Source organism: Acomys minous, assembly GCF_964271855.1.
Source record: "Acomys minous genome assembly, chromosome: 2".
Lineage (NCBI taxonomy): Eukaryota > Metazoa > Chordata > Mammalia > Rodentia > Muridae > Acomys > Acomys minous.
In genome coordinates, this window is record NC_140484.1 from 146,280,093 (window position 1) to 146,302,828 (window position 22,736).

General features: G+C 40.5%; 1 protein-coding gene across 3 annotated transcripts in view; it reads left to right on the forward strand.

The window, feature by feature from the left end:
* LOC311588299 (natural cytotoxicity triggering receptor 3 ligand 1-like) overlaps window positions 1-22,736 on the forward strand; it is a 40,418-nt gene that overhangs the window by 10,765 nt on the left and 6,917 nt on the right. The window contains exons 4-8 of one of the 3 annotated variants that reach the window (XM_084765819.1): window positions 4,324-4,650; window positions 6,752-6,827; window positions 8,196-8,229; window positions 8,470-9,201; window positions 10,076-21,972. In XM_084765819.1, the coding sequence (XP_084621945.1) occupies window positions 4,324-4,650; window positions 6,752-6,827; window positions 8,196-8,229; window positions 8,470-8,487 (455 nt within the window). In that variant the 3' untranslated portion in view covers window positions 8,488-9,201; window positions 10,076-21,972. Of the gene's footprint in view, window positions 1-4,323; window positions 4,651-6,751; window positions 6,828-8,195; window positions 8,230-8,469; window positions 22,354-22,736 lie in introns of those variants that run through there. The other 2 variants (XM_084765817.1, XM_084765818.1) reach the window with 2 other exon arrangements.

The following is a 22,736-nucleotide window of genomic DNA, read 5'->3' on the forward strand; positions in this document are numbered from 1 at the left end:
TGTTGACTGCAACACACCTCTCTCTTGGGCTGGTTCCACACCTTCTCTGCAGCTCTGCTTGGCAGGTGTCCTATGGCTCTGGCATCTCCAACATCTTGGGCCTCCAACATAATTCAGTTTTCATCTTCACAACCTTATGCAATGGCCTTTTTGGGCCTCCATGTAGAAACGCTCCTGAAACTTGCCTGGCCTCAGTGGCTTTCCTTAGCCACAAAGGAAGATTCCACACTTCTTTTTTATATTCTCGACTCTAAAGTCAGAACCTTGAAGCTGAAGCTGCAAAGTTCTGCTACTTGATGCATCTGGAACTTAGCTCCTTATTCAATTACATTTTCATCAGCTTTAAGTTATTTATAGTTTCCTTCACTGCTTAATCTTAGGGACACTTTATAGGTAGCCAGATCCAGTCCAGTTACCTCTTGCCTCAGGGGAGACATCTTTTTATGTCCTTGGCAATGGAGGACAGCAACTCAACAGGGGAAGCCCAGTAACATTTAGGAGGTACAGTGTTTTCTCTTTGTTTTTAAATATCCTTTTCCCGGGAGTGAGGAGTCCTCTTTCTCTATAGATCACACCATGGATATGCACTGTAGCGAATTCCTAGTGATTTCCATGTATATGGTGATGGTCGTTCCTTTTCTCCACGTTAGAGCCTGTGTTAGAGTGATCGATTTTTCTTTCTTGGTGGAGGTATCTTGCCCCAAGTTTTGGGCCCAAATTGTTTCAGTTAAAGTAACAACTGTAGCCCCCAGGCACCTGGCTTCCTCTTTAGTAAAGCTGTTTCCATCTGTGTAGAGTACTGCGTCAGGATCTTCAGGGAGATGTCTGTTAGGTCTGGGCAGGTCCCCTGAACCACAGTGGTTAACTCAAGACAGTCATGGATGAGCACCTGTGCTCATCATCAGGACAAAGGGTGGCAGGTGTTTTAGTTAGGACTTTATCGCTGTGAAGTAATAACATGACAAAGGAAACTCTTAGGAAAGCAAATGTTTCCCTGGGGCTGGCTTACAGTCTCAGTGGTTTAGTCCATTATCGTCATGGCAGGAAGCATGGCAGCGTGCAGGCAGACATGGCGCTGGAGGAGCTGAGCTCTGTTTTGATCCAGAGACAGCCAGGAGAGGCCAAAAACTAATGGCTTCTTGAGAAAAACTCTCAGGGTGTTTATCTCAGGGACCAGCGGCATGGAACAGCTGGCCACTGAGAAGCTCTGGGCTCATTCAGTCTTTGTAAGCCAGCAAGAAAGAGAAAGAAAAAACCGCACACACACACACACACACACACACACACACACACACACAGAGGAACATACACAGGGTGGATAGAGGAAGGAAAGCTCTAACACTTCAAACATACATACAGACATTCATACATACACACATGCATACAGACATTCATACATACACACATACATACAGACATTCATACATACAGACATTCATACAGACATTCATACATACAGACATACATTCATACATACATACATTCATACATATAGACATTCATACATACAGACATACATACAGACATTCATACATACAGACATTCATACATACAGACATACATACAGACATTCATACATACACACATACATACAGACATTCATACATACAGACATACATACATACAGACATACATACAGACATTCATACATACAGACATTCATACATACACACATACATACAGACATTCATACATACAGACATTCATACAGACATACATACAGACATTCATACATACAGACATATATACAGACATTCATACATACATACATACATACATACATACATTCATACATACAGACATATATACAGACATTCATACATACAGACATTCATACATACAGACATACATACAGACATTCATACATACACACATACATACAGACATTCATACATACAGACATTCATACATACAGACATTCATACATACACACATACATACAGACATTCATACATACAGACATTCATACATACACACATACATACAGACATTCATACATACACACATTCATACATATATACATACATACATACACACATACATACAGACATTCATACATACACACATACATACAGACATTCATACATACAGACATTCATACATACAGACATACATACAGACATTCATACATACAGAAATTCATACATACACACATACATACAGACATTCATACATACAGACATTCATACAGACATACATACAGACATTCATACATACAGACATTCATACATACACACATACATACAGACATTCATACATACACACATACATACAGACATTCATACATACACACATACATACAGACATTCATACATACACACATACATACAGACATTCATACATACACACATTCATACATATATACATACATACATACACACATGCATACAGACATTCATACATACACACATACATACAGACATTCATACATACAGACATTCATACATACAGACATACATACAGACATTCATACATACAGACATTCATACATACACACATACATACAGACATTCATACATACACACATACATACAGACATTCATACATACACACATACATACAGACATTCATACATACACACATACATACAGACATTCATACATACACACATTCATACATACACACATACATACAGACATTCATACATACAGACATACATACAGACATTCATACACACACACATACATACAGACATTCATACATACAGACATACATACAGACATTCAGGCAGTCAGGTGCATATATGGTGGATGATGGTCAGAACAGAAACTGAAGCTTCAACCAACAAAAGTGTTTATTATTTCTTGGTGCCTTTTATATCTTATAAAGCAAAGTCCTCTACATCCAAAAAAATTTATGTCACCACCATAAAATCAATTTTCACATAATTTCTTATTCAGTAGGGTTATTGGTTACATGTTTCTCCATTAAAACTAGACATTTCTTATTTATGTATTCATTTCACATGTTCATTGTGAGTTCAGAATAACAGTTTTCCACACCATAAGTTAACAAGGTTTAAAGTTGACAGGTTTTGAAGATTTATGCCAGTATTAATGTTTCCATGTTCTTCCAATAAGATTTGTATCTGACTAAATATTCTTTAACTGTATTTTAGTTCCATGAGCTCATTATAAGTTCAAAGTAGTGTTTCTATCTGTCTTATATTTAAAAATTATTTACTTGTCTATTTTCTGTTTATGGCTATCTATCATGGTGCAAACCGAGACCCGTGACCTCAACCTCTGGACCTGGGTGGATGTTTACTTTTGGTCATTAATCTGTCCCAGACCTGTTCTTCTTCCTAGTGCAATGTATGTGCTCAGCACATAGGGGTTCACAGAGTTCCTAGCAGTTCTTGCTATTCTGCAGGAGGGTTTAAAGTTACCAGAATCAAGTCAGGAATTGTATAAAATCATTATCAGGAATTATAAGATCATCAGTTCATCTAAATAACATTATTACATCTTCATACAGATCTTCAGGAAATCTTCCCCACAGAGAAAAGCATAGGCAGTGAGGATTTCCCTACGCCAGGCCAGACATATGTAGGCACAGCAAAAACAAGCATGAAAGGCATGTCAGCAGCACGAAGCCAGCCAGAAAGTTCCTGGGAACATGCCTCAACCAGGGCACACCTCATCATCAGCCACGCAAAAACAGTGGGCTGGCCAGGCGTGGCGGTGCACCCCTTTAATCCCAGCACTTGGGAGGCAGAGGCAAGCAGATCGCTGTAGGCCAGCCTGGTCTACAAAGCGAGTCTAGGATAGCCAAGGCTACACAGAGAAACACTGTCTTGAAAAACAAAAACACAAAAACACACAAACAAAAAACCAGTGGGCTGCCTCCAGGAAGCTCGCTTGCTTGCCACAGACCCTTGCTGCACACATGGCTCTGTATACCTTCAGGTAACTCTAGTGTGGTGTGGTAAACCAGCGGTCCTCCAGTGTATTGACAGGACTGATTACATCCCTGCTTGTTTCTTTTCTTTGGTGTTGGTGATCAAATGGGGGATTTGAGAATGATAAGGCAAGCACTCTGCTGCTGAGCTACATTCCCAGCACTCTAGATGGGCTCACTAACTTGCCCAGGCTGACCTTGAACTGGCTATTTTACACCGCTGTCCTTTCACTCATATCCCTCCTGCTGTAGCCTCCTTAGTCGCTAGAAGGCCTGCACCCGGCCAAGCTGGGCGTCCATCTTAGAAGATGATATATTTTCTATCTAACCAGCCTGTATAGCTGAGGTAGAAGGCAGTCAAGTGTGGTGTGAGGAGAGAAAGGGTGTTGATGCTGGCCAAACTGTGATCCTCTTCTCTGGCAGCTAACCCAACCATTAGATTGTTTGTGAAACCAGCTACAGTAAGTCATAGTGAAGAAAGACACATTGTATGTGAGCTGTGCGGGTTCTATCCAGAAGCCGTTAGCATCAGATGGGAGAAAGTCACACCAAAGGATTCCCACTTCCAAGAAATGACCGGGAGCAATGTCACTGGTCCCACGGTGAAGAATAAGGATGGCACGTTTAATGTTCCCAGCTGCTTGACTGTGAGGCCAGCTCTGGAAGACGACGGGCCTGTCTACCAGTGTGTGGTGTTGCACAAATCCATGCTTGTCCCACAGAGGCTCAATGTCACGCTTCCTGAGAAAGGTCAGCATCCTTCCACGCTCTCCCCACTTGAGGACATGTGACTGGAAACTTGGGTTTCTGAGATCTTTGCTGGGGAGGAAGAGGAAGTTGAGGGCTGAAGAGAACAAGTTGGGGTCCAGCTCAACTCAGACCTGGATGTCCTGTATTTGGGTGGAGGGGAAGATAGTATCACCAGGGATCAGGGCTGTATGAGAGCCTGGAGTGCTCCCATGGCGGGCAGTGGGAAGCTTGTCAGCTCCTTGGAGACCAGGGCAAGTATCTTCTGAGGATAACACGCTATCAGCCCAGAAACAAGCCCTGCCAGTCCCCTTTCTAGTCAGGCTACAGGTCACTGTTAGAGACTGTTGCACGTTTAAATCCAATCAATGGTTCTGCCTTTGTATTGGTTTTGTTTTGTTTTGTTTGTAGAGACAGGGTTTCTCTGTGTAGCCCTGGGTATCCTTGGACTCACTCTGTAGACCAAGCTGGCTTCTAACTCAGAGATCCACCTGACTCTGCATCCAAAATGCTGGGATTGAAGGTGTGTTCCAGTACAGTCCAGTTCACTAGTTGTTTCTTATGGGTTGTGTGCGAAGATGAGGAGGCCATAGAAGGTCGTCCTGATGATGGTTTCCTATAGAGTTACCAAACTCCAAGGCTGACACACCTATTGCAGATACACTCTTTCTGGGAAGGTGAGGTAGTTGAGCTTATATCATGGGCTTCCCCGGTTGTGGCTTAGGTCTTTTGTGGGATTGACCCTGCTAATAAAAAACATCTTCATGAGTCGGTTCCCTGGGGGATGTCATGTGTCTGTGCCAGGCGAGCTGTGGATGCTCCTACAAGGGTATGTGATTGTTCTTGATGTATGGACGGGAAGTGTGTGTGTGCTGTGTGTGTCCAATGTGCATTTTTGTCTGGGTGGACATGATGTTATATAATGTCATCTAGAACTCAGTTTTTCTTTCTTTCTTTCTTTTTTTTAGAGATTTATTTACTATGTATATAGTGCTCTGCCTGCATGTGCACTTGCACACCAGAAGAGGGCATTAGTTCATATTATAGATGGTTGTGAGCCACCATGTCACTTCTGGGAATTGAACTTAGGACCTCTGGAAGAACAGACAGTGCTCTTAACCTCTGAGCCATTTCTCCAGTCTAGCCCAGGAAGTTTTGTGTGATACAACTTTGATATTACTTATAACCATATTTTATCTCTCACATACCCCTTTCCTTCTTTTAATCATTTTGCCATTTCTTTTTTTATATTTCTTTCTTTTATGTTTGTATATGTGTTTGTATGTGTATGTGTATGTGTATGTATATGTGTATGTGTGCGTGTGTATGTATATGTGTGTATATGTGTATATGTATGTGTATCTGTGTATGTGTGTGGATGTATATGTGTGTGGATGTGTATCTGTGTATGTGTGTGGATGTATATGTGTGTGGATGTGTATCTGTATATGTGTGTATGTGTATGTATATGTGTATGTATGTTTATGTGTATATGTATGTGTATGTGTGCATGTGTATATGTGTTTGTGTATGTGTGCATGTGTATGTGTGTATGTGTATGTGTGCATGTGTATGTGTGTATGTGTATGTGTGCATGTGTATGTGTGTATGTGTATGTATATTGTATGTGTATGTATATTGTATGTGTATGTATGTTTATGTATATATATATGTATATGTGTGTATATGTATGTGTATGTGTGTATATGTATATGTGTATGTGCATGTGTATATGTGTATATGTGTATGTGTGTATGTGTGCATGTGTATGTGTATATATGTGGGGACATGCATTATAGTGCATGTGTGGATGTCAGAGAACAACTTTGTGGAGTCATTCCTCTCCTTATGTGGACACCAGGGACCCAATGCAATCACTGTAATCTACTGAGCCATCATTTAGGCCTTGAATTTGCTATGTTATCTAGGATCCCATGGGACAGTGCTATTCACAGTTGACGTGGCTCCCCCACCTCAGTAAGCCTAATGTAGATAACCCTTTATAGGACTGTGCACAGAAGGCTGTCTCCTCGGTGTTTCTCAGTCCTGTCAAGTTGACAGTATTAATTAATCATCATAACATTTTATCTACCTCTCTCCCCAGGATCTGTGGATATGTACTTTTACATTCTTATCCCCTGTGTTCTAGTGATTCCTCCAGCTTTTTTTCTTTGGAAAAGGTAAGAACCTTCAAGACCTGTCTGTAATGGAAAATGTGGCTTCTGTACAAAACTTTGTTGTGGTATGAGAGAGTGTTTTTGTTTTGGTCCCAATTGTGGATTTGGAAGTCCTTTATCCACCACTAAAAACAGACTCGGCAGGGGCGTGGCCTTTGTCAGATGAAAACAGACCCTTGAGAGGCATGAGAAACTACTTCATGTGCGGGTTATGGTTTTTGCCATTTGGGGGAAAAATCCTTGTTTGGACTCTAAGAGCATAGAAATAAGATCACAGAGACAGAGAGGTCACTTTGCTTTGCGTCATTGTGCTTTGCATTGTTCGGCATTGCTTGGCTTCACAACACTCCTAGAGAGAAAGGCTCCAGAGAATGTTGGGAGGTTGTTGCCACCGTTTGATGTTTGACTGGACTGCTGGAATCCGGACAAGTGAGATTGGTATAGCCCTAAAGAACCCAATGACTGTAACCAGCAGGAAGTAGCTAGAGAGGTCTGTATCCCTTCTCCCTACTAGCCCACTTTCTCTCCCAACTAGGGATGGGGCGTTAGAAGGGAGGTAGAGGCATTTAAGAGCCTTAAGTAAAGTAGGTTTTTTAAAAATCCAAGCCTATACCTGTGTCTTGAATTTAGTTCCAAATGTTCATGACTATAGTCACCAGACAGTGTCAGGAAGTTCTGGGGATGGGTGCTGGGGTATTTTGCATTGTTTTCTGATGTTGTTTTAAGAGTTTTTTTTTCCATCTAGTCTCTTATTTGTGACCCTGTGGAGAAGGTCTGTAGAGACTCCTTCTGTCTGTACACAGGATACCATTTTCACTAATTCATTTTTACTATGACTTGTACTTCACCTTATAAGTTGATATCAGAGCTTTGAACTACGTGTGGACTGTAATGTTCTGTCACACACAAAATTGTCAGTGGAGAGAGTCAGTCCCTCTTTGCTCATATTTTGTTAACATCGCAGTGGGCTAACTGGCTACATGTTTTCAGTGGCTTGTCTAAGAATTTCTACGTCTCCCATAGATGTTTCTAAACTAAATCTATGACTATCACCAAGACAAAGGGGGCAGGGCAACTTCTTTAGAAGCTTAGGAGACCAGTGTAAATGTGCTGGTTAATGCTCTAGATAGTTAAATGGTTCTTAATTACTTATGGGTCAACCAAGGCAAAAGCTGTGCAAGGATAACGCTTCTCCTTGTACTACATTAGGAGAAGTGAGGTCATCAGCCAGGGAAATAAGGACTTCTGGGGCTGCAGAGATGGCTTAGTGGTTAAGAGCGCTTGGTGTTCCTGTGGATGTCCCAGGGAGTTAGTTCCCAGCACCCACATGGTGACTCACAACCTCCTAAAACTGTCTTCTTATCTCCACAGGTTCAAGCACACCGGTGCATATAATCTCATGCATGTGAGTACAGGCATGCACACATGTACACACACACACACACACACACACACACACACACACACACACATACACATCACACTATAGACATAAGTTTGATTTTTAAAAGGAAGATAATAAGGGCTGCTTGACACTGGGCCAATGGGAAACCTGTGCTTAAAGTTGTGTACAAATGTTTCTTCAACACTGACAACACTGATTATTGTTCTTTTTGTTTCTTTTTAAATTTTATCTCTGATCCAGGTGCCATCATCATGTTGAAGGAATGGTAACTGAAGAAGGGGGTTAAGCGTGTGGCTCAGCCTAGATCTTTGCACAGTCACTTCTTCTGTCACACTTTGTCTCCCTGTGTCTTCCACAACTGGGCAACCCTGTGGCCTGGAGGATCACCCTCTTTTATTCCTTTTATTGAAAATAGATTCTTATATAACATATCCCAGTTATGTTTTCCCTCCCCCTGTCCACTTCTCCTCCCATCTGAATTCACTCCCTTTCTGTCTCTCATTAGAAAAGAACAGGCTTCTATGAGATAATAATGAAATGTAACAAAGATAAAATATAGCAAGAGAAAACAAAAACTATCATATCACAGTTGGGCATACAAACCAATGAAGGAGAAGGGGCTAAACCTTTGACTTGCTGTTTATTAAGAACAACTATAAATTTTAAAACACAACTTTTAAGGAAGCACAAACTGACCGCCAGGAAGCACAGACTGACCGCCAGGAAGCACAGACTGACCGCCAGGAAGCACAGACTGACCGCCAGGAAGCACAGACTGACCGCCAGGAAGCACAGAATGACCGCCAGGAAGCACAGACTGACCGCCAGGAAGCACAGACTGACCACCAGGAAGCACAGACTGACTGCCAGGAAGCACAGACTGACCGCCAGGAAGCACAGAATGACCACCAGGAAGCACAGAATGACCACCAGGAAGCACAGCCTCATGTTAATAAAACTGGAGATGAAAAGGTACTGGTTAGGAAGCTTGGAGACTCACTGGGATATTCCCTAAAAACGTATATTCCACTAAACTAGAAATTTTTTTTGTTTTCTTTTTGTGTGTGTGTGTGTTTTAGGAGACAGGATTTCTCTGTGTAGCCTTGGCTATTCTGGATTTACTTTGTAGACCAGGCAGGCCTTCAACTCACAGAGGTCCACCTGCCTCTGGCACCCAGAGTGCTGGGATTATAGGTGTAAGCCACCGGGCCTGGCTCTAAACTAGAAGCGTTTAAAGTAATGGATGAGTTTATGGTGTATATGATCTACCAGTGTTAAACTGAGGTGAGATAAGTAATTTAAACAGATGTATTTAGGAGCAGTGAGAGTGATGTGATAATAATGATTTCAATAATAATAATATCCCCAAATATTAATATATGTTAATAATTATAATAATATCTGCAAATGAAGCAGCATTCAGGCCCTGATGGATTTACTGGAGAAATCTACCAGGTCTTCAGTGAAGATCCTTATTTGGTGAGACATAAGTATGAAAGGAAGGGACACAACCAAACTCTTTTACAAAACTAGCATTTAGTATCATACCAAAACCAGATAAGGGCTTAAAAACAAAGAAAAACTAAAAAAAAAACAACCTTTTATTTACTTGTTGTGTGTAGGCATACCCATGCATGTGGAAGCCAGAAGAGAAAATTATTGTCTAGCCTCCTTGATGAATATAGATGCAAGTAATTTTTTTTTAAATTTATAAATCATATTTAATAATTTCCCTTTTGTTGAAAGAGTTTTCTCATACAATATATACTGATTATAATTTTCTCTCGCTAAACTACTACCAATTCCTTCCCTCTTAACCTCCCATCTGATCCTCTCCCAATAAAAGAGGCCTATAGAGAGGCACTGGAAGAAATTCAGGAAAATACAAACAGATGAAGGAAATCAATAAAACAGTTCAAGATCTGAAGATGAAAATGGGAACAATGATAAAGCCACAGACAGAAGAAAAACAGGAACAAGAGATCTTAGAGAAGAAAGCAAGCAACACAGAAGTGAGCTTCTCAAACAGAATCCAAGAGATGGAGGAACGACTCTCAGGCCTAGAAGATACCCTTGTAGAACTTGAAGCAACCATCAAAGAAAAGGCCAAATCTGAAAAATTCCTGACACAAAACATCCAAGAAATCAAGAACACCATGAAAGCAAACCTCAACAGATTCAAGGATATTGAAATAATACCTTGCATCCGATCAGATCACCATGGTCTAACACTGGACTTCAACAACAACAGAAATAACAAAAAGCTTACACATACATGGAAACTAAACAACTCTCTACTTAATGACAACTGGGTCAGGGAAGAAATAAAGAGGTTGAGGACTTCCTTAGATTCAATGAAAATGAAGGGAAAACATATCCAAATTTGTGGAACACATTGAAAGCAGTGCTAAGAAGAAAATTCATAGCACTAAGAGCCTTTATAAGGAAATTGGAAGCATCTCACATAAGCAACTTAATGACACATCTGGAATCCTCCCACTCAAAAGAAGAAGAAGAAGAAGCAGAAACACCCAAGAGGGGTAGATGTCTGGAAATAATCAAACTCAAGGCTGAAATCAATAAATTAGAAACAATGAGAACAATTCAAAGAATCAACAAAACCAAGAGCTCGTTCTTTGAGAAAATCAACAAGATAGACAAACATTTAGTCAAACTAAGTAAACAACAGAGAGACACTATCCAAACTAACAAAATCATAAATCAAAAGGAAGACATAGCAACAGACACTGAAGAAATACAAAGAATCATAAGATCCTACTTCAAAGGCATTATGCTGCAAAATTTGGAAATCTAAGAGAAATGGACAATTTTCTTGATTGACTCCACTTGCCAAAATTAAATCAAGATCAGATAAATTAAATCTCCTATTTCTATTATAGAAATAGAAGCAGTCATTAATAGTCTTTCAACAACAAAACAAAACAAAACAAAAAAACCAAAAAAAAAAAAAAAACAAACCCCATGACCAGATGATTTCAGTGCAAAATTCCACCAGACTTTCAAAGAGAAGATAATAGTGATAACTCTTTAAGCTACTCCAAAAGATAGAAATGGATGGAACATTACCAAATTCATTCTATGGGGCCACATTCACTTTGATACATAAACCTCACAAAGGCCCAACAAAAAAAGAGGATTTCAGATCATTTTCTCTTATGAACGTTGACACAAAAATACTCAATAAAATACTCACAACCCGAATACAGTGGTTCCCTCTCACCCTGTGGTACCAAACCCCTATACCCTTCTCTCTACCTTGTCCTCACTGACTACTTATTTCTCTGTCCTAGACCACAAGTTTGCCTTCTTCTCTATTCCTCTTGACCCACAGTCACAAGATGTATTTACTTTCACCTGGACCAATGCAGATACTCATCTATCTACCCAACTCACCTGGACTGCCCTACCCAGAGGTTCTGGGACATCCCACATTTATTTGGCCAGGCTCTGGCCTCCGACTTAACTCTCTTTGTCTCTTCCTAAATCCTGGCTTAAACAACATGTAGATGATCTTCTCCTTTGTAGTCCAACCTTACACATCAGTGAAAAAGACCTCTACCTTATTAAACTTTCTGTCTAACCCTCCAAGGTCCAGTTGTCCACTCCTTAGGTTAATAATCTGACATTACTTCTACTCAATAGGCCATTATCCTAGATAGAAAACATCTAATCCAGTCACTCACAGTCCTCACCACCAAGGATGAGGTTCTGTCATTCTTAGGGATGGCTGATTTCTCACGCTCTTGGATTCCCTGTTACTCTCTCCTTGCTCATCCCTTATCTGAAGCAGCCCATGGCTCCTCTCCCAAGCCACTCCTCGAGCCCATTACCAAGTCCTTTCATAGGCTTCACCAGCCCCATTCCTACATCTTCCAGATTGGACTCACCCCTTCTCCCTCTATGTTCTGGAGAAGGAAAGGTGTGCTTTAGGAGTCCTGGGTCACCAACTAGGACTTTCCTTTGAGCCTGTTGCATACCTTTTGAAAAAAATTAAACTGCACTATACAAGGATGGGCACCTTGTTTGCAAGCTCTGGATGCAGCTAAACTTCTTTTTAAAAAAGAATTGTATTGAATTTATTCTACTGAAGACAAGTTTTGTAAGAGTTGGGCTCCATCCAGAAGCATGCATTTCATGTGATCAGACAAATGTAAAGGTTAACAGATACAGTATGTGGTAAATTGTTTAAAAGGCAGATATCACTGGATGTAGTGGTGTACGCCTTTAATCCCAACACTTGGGAGGCAGAGACAGGCAGTTGATGTGAGTTTGAGGCAAGCCTGGTCTACAAAGCAAGTCCAAGATAGTCAAGGCTACACAGAGAAACTCTGTCTCAAAAAACAAATCAAAACAAAAATGAAAAGCAGACATTATGCTTAGGGTATATAGTGAGAAAGTTTGATTAGAGAAAACAGAAAAGATGTCAAATAGGTAGCATTTTAGACAAATGGAAGGTAAGATTTTTAGCATTAGCAATTACATTTGTTTAATTCTAATTATAAAATAATAGTTATTGTAAATAATCAATTAAAACTGAGGGAGGGAACCCACTGAGAGTTCCATCTACCATTATCATATGTGCACCAGCTTGAATCTGAATCTTTTTTAGTTTTTTATTTATGTAATTAATTTATTCAGATTACACCTCAGTTGTTTTCCCCTCACTTGTATCTACCTGTTCTTCCCACCCTCCTACTTTCATCCTATTCCCCTCTCCTAGGTCTGTGACGGAGGGGGACTTCCTGCCCCACTATATGGACATAGGCTATCTATCAAGTCTCATCTTGGTAGCCTGCTTATTCTTTCTATAAGTGCCATCAGGCCTCCCCACCACGGGGAAGTGGTCAAATATGGGGCACCAGAGTTCATGTCAGAGTCAGTCCCTACTCTCCACATAATTGTGGAGAATGTCCTGTGCATTGGCTAGATATGAGTAGGGGTTCAATGTTTACTGCATGTATTGTCCTTGGTTGGTGCAGTAGATTGATCAGACCCCCTGGGTCCAGATCCACCCATCATGATGTTCTTTTTGTAGGTTTTTAGGACCCTCTGGGTCTTTCTATATTCCCATTCTCCAATACTTCTCTCACCTAGGGTCCCAATAGGCTGTCCTCACATCTATTCCAATCTCCTGATAAGTGAAGACTTTCATAGGACGTCCCTTTTGGGCTAGTTATCAGTTATAAGTGAGTATATACCATGTGAGTCTTTCTGCTTCTGGGTTGACTCACTCAGTATGATCATTTCTAGGTCCATCCTTTTGTCTACAAATATGGGAATTCCTTGTTTTTAATAGCTGAGTAGGATTCCATGGTGTAAATGTACCACAGTTTCTTTATTCATTCTTCAACTGAGGGAAATTTAGGCTGTTTCCATGTTCTGGCTATTATGAATAAGGTTGCTATGAACATGGTTGAGCATATGTCCTTGTTGTATGGTGGAGCATTTTCTGGGTATATCCAAGGAGTGGAATAGCTGGGTCTTGAGGAAGCCCTATTCCCAGTTTTCTGAGAAATCTCCAGATAGATTTCCAAAGCAGTTGAACAAGTTTGCATTCCTACCAGCAATGAAGGAGTGTTCCTCTTTCTCCACATCCTTTCCAGCATGTGGTATCACTTGAGTTTTTGATCTTGGACATTCTCATTGGTGTAAGATGGAATCTCAGAGTCATTTTGATTTGCATTTCTCTGATGACTAAAGACGTTGAGTTTCTTTAGGTGTTTCTCAGCCATTCGATATTCCTTTGTTGAGAATTCTCTGTTTAGTTCTGGGCCCCATTTCTTAAGTTGGATAGTTGGTTTGGTGGTTTGATTTCTTGAGTTCTTTATATATTTTGGATATTAGACCTACGTCAGATGTAGGGTTGGTGAAGATCTATTTCCAGTATGTGGGCTGTTGCTTTGTTCTGTTGTCAGTGTCCTCTGCTTTACAGAAGCTTCTCAGGCTCATGAGGTCCCATGTATTGATTGTTGACCATAAGGTCTGGGCTGTTGGTGCTCTATTTTTAGGAAGTTGTCTCCTGTGCCAATGTGTTCCAGGCTCTTCCCCACTTTTTCTTCTAACTGATTGTGTCACTTATTTTATGTTGAGGTCTTTAATCCACTTGGACTTGAGTTTTGTGCATGGTAATAAATATGGATCTAATTGCATCTTTTTAAATGTAGCCATCCAGTTAAACCTGCACCATTTGTTGAAGATGCTATCCTTTTCCCATTGAATAGATTTGGCTTCTTTGTCAAAAATCAAGTGACCATATTTGTGTGGATTCCTTTATGGGTCTTTGAATCGATTCCATTGATCAATCAGCTTACTGCTGTGCCAGTACCATGCTTTTTTAATCACTGTTGCTCCATAGAACAGCTTGAGATCAGGTATGGAGATTCCTCCCGAGGATCTTTATTGTACGGGATTGTTTTAGCTATTCTGGATTTTTTGTTTTCCCATATGAAGTTGAAAATTGATCTTTCAATATCTTTAAAAATTGTGTAGGTGTTCTGATGGGGATTGCATTGAATCTGTAAATTGTTTTTGGCAAGATAGCCATTTTTACTATGTTTATTCTCCCAATACATGATGAAGGGAGAACATTTCATCTTCTGATGTCATCTTCAATCTCCTTCTTTAGAGATCTAAAGTTTTTTTTTTCAAACAAGTTCTTTACATGCTTGGTTAGAGTTATTCCTAGATATTTTATGTTGCTTGTGGCTATTGAGAAGGGTATAGTTTTTCTATTTCTTCCTCTGCAATATTGTCATTTGTATATAGGAAGGCTACTGACTTTTTGGAGTTAATTTTGTATCCAGCCAATTTGCTAAAGGTGTTTATCATCTGTAGGAGTTCTCTGGTGGAATTTTGGGGGTCACTTATGTACACTATCATACCATCTGCAAATAGGGATAATTTGACTTCTTCCTTTCCCATTTGGATCCCCTTGATCTCCTTTTGTAGTCTTATTGCTCTGGCTAGAACTTCAAGAACTATATTGAAGAGATATGGAGAAAGCAGGCAGCCTTGTCTAGTCCCCATTTTTAAAGGAATTTCCTTGAGTACCTCTCCATTCAATTTGATGTTGGCTATTGGTTTGTTGTATATAGCCTTTATTGTTTAGGTATGTGCCTTGTATCCCTGATCTTTCCAAAACTTTAAACATGAATGGGTGTTGGATTTTGTCAAATGGTTTTTCTGCATCTAAGGAGATGATTGTGTGTGTGTTTTTTAAATTTCGGTTTGTTTAATATGCTAGATTACATTGATGGATTTCCATATATTAAACCATCCCTGTGTGCTTGGAATGAAGCCTACCTCATCATGGTGAATGATATCTTTAATATGTTCTTGTATTCAGGTTGCAAGTATTTTATTGGGTATTTTTGCATCAATGTTCATCAGAGAAATTGATCTGAAATTCTCTTTCTTTGTTGGTTTTTTTTGTGAGGTTTAGGCATGAATGTGACTGTGGACTCATAGAATGAATTTGGTAATGATCCATCCATTTCTATCTTTTGGAGTAGTTTGAAGAGTATTGGTATTAGCTCCTCTTTGAAGGTCTGGTAGAATTCTTCAGTGAAACCATCTGGCCCTGGGCTTTTTTTTTGGTAGACTATTAATGACTGCCTCTATTTCTGTAGGAGAAATATCACTATTTAATTTGTTTATCTGATCTTGATTCAAATTTGGCAAGTGGAATTGATGAAGAAAATTGTCCAGTTCCTTTAGATTTTCAAATTTTGTTGCATATATGCCTTTGAAGTAGGATCTTATGATTCTTTGTATTTCTTCAGTGTCTGTTGCTATGTCTCCCTTTTGATTTATGATTTTGTTAGTTTGGATAGTGTCTCTCTGTTGTTTACTTAGTTTGACTAAATGTTTGTCTATCTTGTTGATTTTCTCAAAGAACGAGCTCTTGGTTTTGTTGATTCTTTGAATTGTTCTCATTGTTTCTAATTTGTTGACTTCAGTCCTGTTGATTATTTCCAGACATCTACTCCTCTTGGGTGTTTCTGCTTCTTTTTTTCTAGGGCTTCCAGATGTGTCATTAAGTTGCCTCTGTGAGATGTTTCCAATTTCATTGTAAAGGCTCTTAATGCTATGAATTTTCTTCTTAGCACTGCTTTCAATGTGTCCCACAAATTTGGATATGTTTTCCCTTCATTTTCATTGAATCTCAGGAAGTCCTCAATCTCTTTCTTTATTTCTTCCCTGACCCAGTTGTCATTAAGTAGAGAGTTGTTTAGTTTCCATGTATGTGTAGGCTTTTTGTTATTTCTGTTGTTGTTGAAGTCCAGCCTTAGACCATGGTGATCTGATCAGATGCAAGGTATTATTTCAATGTTCTTGTATCTGTTGAGGCTTGCTTTGTGACCTACTCTGTGATCAATTTTGGAGAAGGTTCCATGGGGTGCTGAAAAAAATGTATAATCCTTTGTGTTTGGGTGAAAAGTTCTGTAGATATCTGTTAGATCCATTTGACTCATGATGTTGGTTAATGTTATTTCTCAGTTTAGTTTCTGTTTCAATGTCATATCCTTTGGTGAAAGTGGCATGTTGAGGTCTCCCACTATTAATGTATGGGTATTGATATGTGGTTTACGCTTTGTTAATAGTTTTTTTTTTATTACAAATGTGGGTGCCCTTGTATTGGGAGTGTAGATGTTTAGAATTGTGATGTCTTCTTCATTGACTCTACCTTTGATGAGTATGAAGTGACCTTCTTCATCTCTTTTCATTAATTTTGGTTAGAAGTCTATTTTATTAGATATAAAATGGCTACACCAGCTCGAGTCCTGTGGCCATTTTTTGGAATACTTTCTTCCAGCCTTTTACCCTCAGGTAATATCTATCCTTATGGCTGAGATGTGTTTCTTGAATGCAGAAGAATGTTGGATCTTGTTTATGCATCCATTCAGCTAGTCTGTGTCTTTTTATTGGAGAATTGAGACCATTGGTGTTGAGAGATATTAATGGCCAGTGACTGTTAAGTCCCTTGATTTTTGATGGTGGTTGCACTAGAGTGTTTGTGTGGTTTGTTTTGTGACAGCATAATTAACTATTTTTCATGTAATTTTTGTTGCAGCTTGTCACTTTGGTTTGGAGATTTCCTTTTAGTAACTTCTGTAAGGCTGCATTTGTGGATAGATATTGTTTGAATTTGTTTTTGTCGTGGAATATCTTGTTTTCTTCATCAACGGTTATTGATATTTTCACTGGGTATAGTAGTATAGCCTGGCATCTGTGGTCTCTTAGTTTTTGTAGGACCTCTGCCCAGGCCCTTCTTGTTTTGCGGTCTCTGCTAAGAAGCTGGGTGTAATTCTGATAGGTTTGCCATTATATTTTACTTGGTGCTTTTCTCTTGCCGCTTTTAATATTTTTCTTTGTTCTGTATATTTTGTGTTTTGATTATTATGTGGTGGGAAGATTTTCTTTTCTGACTTATTCTATTTGGTGTTCTATAGGCCTCTTGTATGTTTATATGCATCTTCCTTCTTTAAATTGAGGAAATTTTCTTCTATGATTTTATTGAAGATATTTTCTGGGCCTTGGAATTGGGAGTCTTCTCTTTCTTCAATGCCTATTATCCTCAGGTTTCTTCTTTCATGGTGTCCTTGATTTCTTGGATGTTTTGTGTCAGGAATTTTTCAGATTTAGCCTTTTCTTTGATGGCTGCTTTGAGTTCTACGATTGTGCCTTCTAGTTCTGAGATTTGTTCCTCCATTTTTTGGATTCTATTTGAGAAGCTCGCCTCTGTGCTGCTTGCTTTCTTCTCTAAGATCTTTTTGTTCCCATCTTTCCTCTGTCTGTGCCTTTATCATTGTTTCTATTTTCATCTTCAGATCTTGAACTGTTTTATTGACTTCCTTCATCTGTATTTTCCCAAATTTCTTCCAGTGCCTCTTTATAATCCTCTTTTATGTCTTCAACCTGTTTGGTTGCATCTTCCTGCATTTGTTTACAGATTTTATTCATTTCTTCCATTATCATCTTCATTACTAAGGATTTGAGGTCATTTTCTTGTGTTTCAATTGTGTTTGAGTATTCAGGGTTGCTTTCTTTGGGATAGCTGGGATCTGGAGATGTTGAATTGTTTTGGGTTTTTTGTTGTTTGCATTCTCACACTGTCCTTTAGTCATCTTGTTGTCTCTGATGTTGGGAATAGCTTCTGGCACCCTTCACTGGTCTTTGAGAGTGGATAGTTTGTGAGTGATTATCGGTTGAATGCCCTTCCCTGTGGGGAGCAGGGACTTCTTCTCTGGAACAGGCAGGTGATCTGGTTTCCACTCCAATTTCAGCACATACATTCAAGAGAAAAGGTTCAAGAGAAGAGGTGGATGAAGTCAGGTATCTTAACTTCAAGTGAAGTTAAGTTTCTCAATTTCCAGTCCCATTTATTGTAGATGACCATTCTTATACTTCTGAGAAAAGGGTATTACCTCATAGTCAAAAGAGTAAAATTAATCATAAAATATATGAATTATAAAATATAATAGGTTATATAAGTTCATGGTGAGTTCAGAAGGACAAAGGTTGACAGGGTCTAATGTTAATAGGGCCTGAAACTTACAATAGTATACAACTTATCAATTAGGATAGACCTAACTATACATTATCCAGCTATCTCTTAGTTTATTATGAGCTCAGGACAATACTTTTACTGTCTTTCATTCTAAGAAGCAGAGTCAATCTAGGTAGCTCCATTCCACTTAGGTTCATGGGAAGTTTAAACCAACTTGCCTATATTTATGGTGAAATACCAAGATTTGTGGTGCCATCTGGAGTGGAGCTTATCTAAAGCTAGAAATCTGCTATAATTCTATCCTTAGTGAGGCATCTGGAGGTCCATAAACATATTTACTGCAGCCATAAACTAACTTTAACTTTTAAAACTATTTGAATCCAATCAGGAATTCCATAATCAGGCATAATTCATCTGAATAACAAATAGTGCATCTTCTACAACGTCCTGTAGGAAGTTTGCTCAATCGGAGCTGGTCAGTGCCCAGAAAGTAACAGTTCACACCAATGCCAGATGTATTTACTTTTGTTTTTTTGAGACAGGGTTTCTCTGTGTAATCTTGGTTGTCCTGGACTCACTTTGTAGATCAAGCTGGCCATGAATGTAGTCCTAGCTGTCCTGGACTTGCTTTGTAGACCAAGCTGGTCTTAGATTCACAGTGATCCACCTGCCTCTCCCTCCCTGGGTGCTGGGATTAAAGGCATGTGCCACCATGCCCAGCTCTAATGCCAGATTTTAGAGAGATGCAATAAAGCACAATTGACAGGGTAGTCAGAGGTTGGAAGCAATTCTGGAGTGCATCATGATAAAGACCTTGCAAATACTGGATCACCTCCAGAGATCTTTCTTGCCTACTGAACTTCACCAAATCAATGGCTCCTGACAGCATGTCAGAGGCTGGAAGCAGTTTTGGGGGTGCATCGTGGTACAAGACCTTGCAGACACCAGATCACCTCCTAGACAGCCCACATGTCTAGTGAGTTCCCTAAACAGGGTGGTTCTTGGCACCTAGCCCTGCCAGTCTTCCATAACCAGGGCTGGTTTGGGTATGGGGTTGGGGTGGGCTACCAGCCTCCATGGCAAGCCTCTGTCCTTCTCACGCTGGCCAGGAGAGTCCACCTGTTTCTATTGTGGGCATTCATCCTTCCAATGCCCTATCTCTTTACAGTAGGCACATTGATTTCTTTGTAGTGGCTTTTTCTTGTTGAGATCAGCTGCCTTGAGCAGTGCCACCATGCTGGCTTGCCTCACCTTTTTCAGCCAATTGGTCTTTTTTTCTGTTTCAGTTGTCAAATGCCTTTTGGGATATCTCAATCAGTATGGCCTCTTTTTCCTTACAAATGCATCTATCTTTTGAATTTTCCTATATTTTATGGGCTGGCCCGGCTAGCCAAGGTAATCACCTTGAGATTTGCCATGTCCTGCAGATCTATAGGAGTGTATATAGCTGGTAATTTTCCAGGACCCGCTCTAGGGAAGCCAAAGGCAATTTGTCAGACCCCCCATCTTATGTCACGGTACCTTAGACAAATTGGTGGGCCTTTGTGCTGCCCTTTCCATCCCTTCTGTCAGATCCTGGTGTTAATTACTGAGTGATTCCGGCCCTCCCTCAGTGTTGTAATTCCAAGGGGGCCTTCACCTTGGCAAGACTTGGTCAACCTTCCTAACTCTCAGTTCATCAGGTTGTAAGGCTATTCCAGGGATTGTCTCAGTGTGGCCTTTGTGAGAATCTACTCTCTCTCCCCTCTCTCTCTCTCTCTCTCTCTCTCTCTCTCTCTCTCTCTCTCTCTGTTGAATGTCTTCCTAGGTGGAGAGGTGATGGAAAAAGAATCAGCCAAAGATACTAGGGAGTCAGCGCTGAAGGGAGGGGTTCTGGATTTTATAGTTGCAGAGGTCTGTCGTACAGAAGGTGATAGACCATTTTGCTTAACATTTTCATTTCTGTATTTGGGTGATCTACTCCTAAACTGCGGATTTAGAAAAACTCACAAAGATACACTTGGCACAAAGATATAGAATTGCCAATTGGCTGGAAAATAAGAAAGTACTAAAAGATCAGACGGTCCCCCGAATTTCTCAAGAGTTATTCCTTAGAAGTTAATCATTCGTGGGTTGATACCGGACTAGTACCAGATGAATATCAATTAGTTCAAGGAATAATCAGTACGATGCTTGCCAGACTAGAAACCCACTTACTTGCCCTCTCGCTTACTATGATCTACAAAAAGTTCTTTCCTACTTGTACTTGGGACTCACACCTGATCCTATGAATCGGGGATTGTGTGGGTCTAGCTTAAGCTGAACAATCAAATGAGACCCCTGTGTGTTTGCATCCAAATTGGTTCCTGGTGTTGATTGGGGTTTCATTTAAGCCCGGCACAACATTTTTGGAAACGCCAAATCCACTAGGACCTCTGAATTGGAGGGCTTGGGGCCACAGTGAGTGTCTTGTGTTGGTCTGCTTCTGAATCCCTGGTTCTCGTTCTCGATCTGTGTGTGGTCAGAAATGGTTGCATCGGAAGCGCTGGGTAGCTGTGACCACAGGGGCGGAGGGATATCTAGGCTCTAGAGGGGACTAGACGTCCCACAGTTTTCTGACCTGTGTGAAAGGACAGAGCGGGTCACTCCTGCAGTGAGCCAGGCTGCCACCTTCCTGCTTTCAGTTTCCAGGCTTCTGAATGTCCCCCTTGCTGGCGGGATTTGTTGTTTGGTTTTCTGTGTTCTTCCGCTCTTTGTCCTATCTTTGTTTACTTTTTTCTCTGACTAAGATGGACGACATGGGACAAATTCCTCCCGCACCCTTAGACCTAATGCTTACTCACTTTGGGGAGGTTAAAACTCATGCTCAGAACCTCTCTGTCAACGTTCAGAAGGACAGACTAATTACTTTCTGTGGATCTGAATGGCCCAATTTTAACGTGGCATGGCTGCCAGAGGGAACCTTTGATTCTGCCGTCACCCATGCCATTGAGAAAATTACCCTTTGTCCATAGGCAGGCCACCCAGGCCACGTGCCATACATTATGGTCTGGGAAAACTTAGTTAATAATAACCCCCTAGTTTGGATTAAATCTTTTCTTCCTCCGCAGAAAACTGAATTGCTGGCAACTACAGAATGGAAAGTGGGGACCTGTAAGATACTTAATTCTGGGTCCAGAGCATCAGCACCACTGCTGTATCCCATTTTACAGGGTGGTACAGATGAAGAGTTAATTTTTCCTTCCCCTCCGCAGCAGCCACTTCTGCAGGAGGTGAAGAAACCAGACAAGACCTAACAACCACCCCCCCATCTTAGACTAAGCAGGCCAAAGTCTGTAAAAATTCCACTGCAGCATGCTGTCATAGCTGCCACTCCCTACCAAGAAAATAGTTACAAACTGGTGTCCAGTCACCTGCCAAGGTGGAAAGTTCCAAGTCCAAAATACACTGGGGCATCACCTGTTTTGAGTTAGCCAATCAGTTTAAAGGTCAGAATCACCTGTTTTGAGTTAACCAATCAGTTTAAAGGTCAGCTAGCTCCACCAATGACAAACCATTCGATTGCTGTTGCTTAAGTCTTCCTGCTCAGAAAGGTATATAAACTCTGTAAAACTGTCGCTCGGGGTCACCGCTCCCCAGAGTGTTGGTCCACCCTAGCACACTGGATCAATAAACCTCTTGATTTTGCATCGAGCCAGGCTCCGGCTCTTATTTGGGGTCTCTTGGAAAGTGAGGTTCCATGCTGGAGTCTTACAGAGGAATCTGTGCCTCTGCAGGAGCCCCTGTCATCTCCCCCAGAACCACCATTGCTAGCTACAACTCAGACATGGTCAGGACCAGCTCAGGGAACCAGAAGTGAAAAAGGGGCTACACTGTTGAGCCCTGACTCTACTGCTCTGCCCTTAAGAGAAGCCGGTTCTGCATATACGGCTATTTGTTACTGGTTACCTGTATAATTGGAGACCTCGAATGCCCCCTTCTCTGAAAATCCCAAGGA